Below are 5,395 nucleotides of genomic sequence, written 5' to 3'. Positions count from 1 at the left end.
TTTTATTGCCACGTTGCCCATGACTCTATAGGACCACCCCCAGCAACCCTCTCAGACCTTAGATACAGAAGACCGCACATAGCCGAGGAAAGATCTCCCAAGCTGCTCTTCAGCTCTGCACACATTCCCTCACTCTACTGGGTGCCCCTGAATTTGAAGTCTGGTAAGCATCAAGGAGGGAGAAAGGGGGGGAAGGAAGTTGGGGTTTGCAGGTAGGGGTGTTTGCTGGGGAAGAGGGTTTTTTCTAGGTTGGAGGTGATCATTTTTGCTGGAGGAGGGTTTTCTTGTAGGAAGGATGGTTTTGCTGGGTGAGGGGTACATTTTGCTGGTGGGAGGGTTTGACTGGGGCGAGAGGGAACTTTTGCTGGTTGGGGATGTTGGCTCGTGAGAGGGATGAGGGTACGATTTTTACTTGAGGGAGAGGATTTCTTATTGGCTTTATATTGTCCCAATTGCCTGATTGTTGCCCTTATATTGTTACCATTGCTCATATGTTGCCCTCATAGTGCCAAGATTGCTTGTATATTGTCACCATTACCAGGTTGTTGCTTGCATATTGTCACAGTTGCCGGTTTGTTGCCCCCACACAGTCATGATTGCCTGTTTTTTCTCTGCATATTGTCACATTTGTGTATTCGTTACCCTCATATTGTTACAATTGGCTGATTTCTGCACATTTATTGTACTGATTTCTCATTTGCTGCCCGCATGTTGTAACAGTAGACTGATTGTTTTCTGTGTATTCTGTATTGTATATAATTGTCAATTTTTTTCCTACATATTGTGAAGTCATCACTGTTTAAAGGATCACACTGCTACAGTTTAGTTCCCTTTAGGCCAGTCACCATCAAAGCATGCCACTGGTTTTTGTGCACTGCATGTGTCACTATTTAACCTTTGAATTTTCCTCTTATTTTGTTGTAGCACACTACATGCGCTGCTACTAAAACCTTGAATTGTTTTACTTATGTGATTATATCGGCCATTCAGATAAAGAAAATCTTCACGGTCTCCATTTTTCTACCCTTTATTAGTATTTATTTATTTCATAACTACTACTGAAAATAATTTTGGTGTACAGAGAGGGGGTATAATAATGTGCCCCGGGTGCCAACAGTATTCCCTGGACAGCAGTTGCAATCCACTGGCTGGTATTGCCTGTAGCTAGGAGGTTCTCTTGATATTTTTTGTGGAGACACAATATACCTGTACAGTATTTTGGGGACCTGTTTATGGGCTGTGTTTTCATAATGCATGCTTTATTTTGCCAGGGTTGTGGAGCAATGTCTTTTCAATTAATCTGCTGGACGCCTGGTATGCGGCTATAAGCTCTGAAAGCTTTTGGCACAGATTCACCAGGGACAATGTGCTTGACGTGGGTATGTCTTCTCTTTTTTCACATTACATTTTCACACTTGGGCACACATTATACACCTGTGCTCTTTATGTCTCCGTTTAGGGACATAAGTGACACCTTGTATTCTTTATGTTAACAAACGAAAAAAGGGCTTGTGTCTTCAGTTCCACATATTGATTGAATATCGCTTTGAACCAGGGAAAAGCAGGTATGGCGGCAGTGCAAAGAAACAAAGGAACTCTTTCAGTGTCCCCATGCATTTCAGGGCAGCTAGGTCCCATCTTTATAATGGAAGGGCCAGGCTGCCATGAAACACTTAAGCTGGCCATACACCTGACAATTTAACCTGCAAGCTGAACAAAAGAAATTGACGCAATTCCTTCATCAACACAAACAGCGTGCCGATCGAGGAATCGTCGCTGTTTGCATTGTATCCTGACGGGCCCCCATCAGAATACCTGATCAGAGTGGGCAGCTCATTGGCTACCGGATCAGATTGCACAGAGATTTCTCAGCAGTCTCCTTCAATGCCAGCTGAAAGGGAGCCGACAGCCCCCCCCCACACACTGTGCAAATTTCGGCCAGTACATTAAAAACCGTCCGAAATTCGGACAGTGTTTGGGCACCTTGAAAGACCATAAAAGACTGACCTTGTTCCTTTTTATACCAGGTTGTCCTGAGCTTTAAGCCCAGGGGAGCAACATCTGTAACTTATACAACCATATTGCTAGTTATTGACAAAGTCTACAAAGAAGCCTCTTATCTAGGCCAGCATATACTGTACTGCAAGTATTTCATATGGCCATTGCTGCAGTTTATGCTCCCTACATGTTTTCTCTTTCATTCTGCTGTAAGTTGGCTACTATAAAAATATTGGCAAAAATGTTTTGACGACACAAGAGAGAGTATGCTATTCACATTATGTGTTGTACAGATGATGAAGAAGCCATACAGAGGAGAAAACTCACAGCGTGCCTGGACACCCGTCTTCTACAACCAGCTGGGGAGTTCAGCAACACAGTGCGAAGTGTTCTTACTAACCGCCCCCTTGATGGAGAGCATCATAATTTTCTACGAGGATTACAGATGCATTCCAAATATGTCACAGAGAACGGCTTCTGTGCATTTGATTGTAAGTCCAGTTGTAATGTACAAAGCTTTTGCAATTATGGATCATTGGCTGTAAAGCAGTTAGTCTTCTATCTGCAGCCCCTTGTGGTCTGTAATATGCCTTGCTGCAGTTTGTCCATTTCATGTATTTTTAGCACACTTTTATGTTTAACAGACCTGAATGTATTTATAAACTCATCAGTGGGCTGGCCTTCTAATTAGAATTCCTCCATATTATGTCCAGAAGGATATCAGACTGTAGAAGAATGAAACTGAACAGAACAGTTTTTTTTTTGTCTAGATTTTGTTACATTTATGTTTCTTTGGACCAGAAGTTAAAGCCAAATCCAGGCTGTACTTGGCTACATACATTCCAAACATTGTTTTGTTGTTTAATCTAGCCACAGTAGAAAAGCATGTCAGTTTGGGCCATCCACTGCTGAGAAGGATACATTTCAGGTATCCTGATCTTCAGGGCTATGGGCAGCCCATTCATACCACAATTCTGTGCTCTGCAACACACACGTGGTCATGTGTTGACGTGTGCTGTGGTGTGTTAAACAGCCCATTCAAAATGAACGGACTAAAACACACTACAGTGCACACTAAGATGGGGGCAGACTGCATTATGCTGTTTGGGACACATCACCAGCAGCATAATCGCCAAGGAGAGGCTTTCACCTATCTTAATGGGGTTACACCCTTGCTGGCCTAAAACTCTGCCAAATTGACTTCTTGCTGGTCCGGCTAGCAAGGGATAAACTGCATAGCAAAAGGTAAGTGGTTATGTTAGTGTTGCTGATGGGTTGTTGCCAGTCTAAGGAAGTGGATAGATGGCGCTGGAACCCTGAAATGTTTTCATTTCCACTTACTGCTGCTGGGGGCAATGTGAATGTGTCATGACTGGACACTTGGCTAGCACCTTCTGCACACCAAAGGGCTTCCAAAGACACCTTGAACTGCGGCTGGTAGACACTATACACGGTCTATGTCAACCAGCTGTTGTTGATCATGTGCCAGGAACGTTTCTGTCACATGGGCCCTACAGTTTATATATGGAAAATATTTCAGGATAAGCTTATCTGTTGCTCTTTTGTAATAGAGATTTCTTTGTTCTAGGCACAGAATTGGATACTTCCCCAAACCACCTGACCCCTTGTGCAGAAGATCTCTGTCTGGTGGACTGCGCATATTACATCAATGCAAGCTTCCCTCCGCTATTACGAGAAGAGCGCAGTGTGGACATGATCATGTCATTTGACTATGGACTCGTAGATAAGTTCAAAGTAAGTAGCCCAACTTTGCTGCCATGGCTGTTTCTGACTCTGTCTGTAATTAAAGCATATCTAAACCTATGGGATAAATCCTTAAAGTGATATTAAAGTCAAAAGGTTTTTAAGTTATTTCAAATGCTGATTAAATAATTTACAATGGATGATGCTCCTTGATGTTTAAAAGTTTTAGTTTCCTGCAGAACCAGCTGGTACCCTGAGCACTGACATTGATTCCCTTGCAGGGTTCTATGGAGCCGTCCTTGTGTGTGTGCTACTAAGCTGTGTGTGTCTTCACAAACATGCCCAAACATGCAATCCATGCCCTTAATCCCTGCGCTTCCCTTCTCAAAGCTAGTAGATGGATATGTGCTGAATGCTGCTTTGTCCCTTGTGATCTTGTACTGGACAGGATGTTTAGGGAAGGTGAACTGAGAGAGTTGGAGCTGTTCAGAAGCCTGATGACTGTAAATTGTTGCCTAAACACTTAAAGAAATACTTTGCTGGGCAATGTACTCTATATATTTGTTTGATCTGGATTCATTATTGAAAAAAAAAGTTTGAGAGTTTAATGACTTGAATGCATTTTGATAATTGTATCTGAATTTCTGTCATTCCAGACAGTGGAGCAAACTGAAAAATACTGTTCTGTTCACAAGCTCTTTTTCCCCAAAATTGAAATAAGTGAAGAAGACAAGCAGAACCCCAAGGAATGCTACGTTTTCGCAGACTGCGACTACCCAGACTTTCCCGTCATCATGCACTTTCCATTAGTAAATGACACATTCAAGAAGTACAAACAGCCAGGTAATTATTCCCTCCATATACTGTATGCTACTGAGTTAAAGAGCCAGTCCACCCCCACAACTGCTAATTTGGTGTGGTAGATGCTGGGGTGGCAAAGCTTTGAAGGTTTCATATATCTTTTGAGGACTCACTGCACACTTTGTTGCAAAGATGTTCTACTATTATGGAGGAGAATGCAACAGAATCACCCTAAACTCCCTTCAAACATAACCATGACCTACAAAAGAGGGATCTCATAACTGAAATGTGAGTTTTATTTTTGGCTACAAAGATGCTTTGCCCCGTGCGAGCCTTATGAATAACCAATGTTAAAGTGTATGTATAGCAAAACCCTTTTTTTTCTTCTTTGGTTTGGACAGAGTAGTGGAGGGTTACAAACTCTGTCAGGTTTTAATGGTCACCCCCCCCTCCAATCCAAAACTAAAAAAGGTTTTCCCTACAGATACACTTTAATATCACACAAAACCAATATTTAGTGCATCTCTGGAATACTTGCATATTTCCCCATGTTTTATCCCTTTAAACACGCTGCCAATACAGAAAAATACCTCTTGATGTGCCAGAAACATGGGGGGAATTTATCGAAATTGGAGCAGTTGGCCATGGCAACCAATCCGCGCCTCTCTTCAGTTTGCTGAGTTAAGATTTGAAAATGGCTGATTGATTGCTATGGACGTCTGCTCCACTTTTGATAAATCACCCTCATAGTATGCTCCCAGCTTCCTCCTCTTTGACAACATAGCTCTGAATTTTATCAGTAGCAGTCACTGTTCGGGTATTCAGACTGTCACAGGTGGTGTAGCTGTCTGAATACAATAGCCAGCATGGATACAATACAATAGCCTGTTTA

The 5,395-nt window shown here is 42.4% G+C and overlaps 1 protein-coding gene across 1 annotated transcript in view; it reads left to right on the top strand.

Annotated features, from left to right (window-relative positions):
• Positions 1 to 5,395, top strand: part of LOC108789917 (cytosolic phospholipase A2 delta-like) — a 51,074-nt gene that overhangs the window by 44,480 nt on the left and 1,199 nt on the right. The window contains exons 18-21 of the mRNA XM_018560061.1: positions 1,272 to 1,379; positions 2,292 to 2,489; positions 3,587 to 3,753; positions 4,359 to 4,545. Coding sequence (XP_018415563.1) covers positions 1,272 to 1,379; positions 2,292 to 2,489; positions 3,587 to 3,753; positions 4,359 to 4,545 — 660 coding nt within the window. The remainder of the gene's footprint in view (positions 1 to 1,271; positions 1,380 to 2,291; positions 2,490 to 3,586; positions 3,754 to 4,358; positions 4,546 to 5,395) is intronic.

The sequence above is a fragment of the Nanorana parkeri genome, unplaced genomic scaffold (genome assembly GCF_000935625.1).
Source record: "Nanorana parkeri isolate BGI_ZX_2015 unplaced genomic scaffold, ASM93562v1 scaffold430, whole genome shotgun sequence".
Taxonomy (NCBI): Eukaryota; Metazoa; Chordata; class Amphibia; order Anura; family Dicroglossidae; genus Nanorana; species Nanorana parkeri.
The sequence above is the reverse complement of the archived record's forward strand: the minus strand, read 5'-3'. Positions and strand labels throughout refer to the sequence as shown.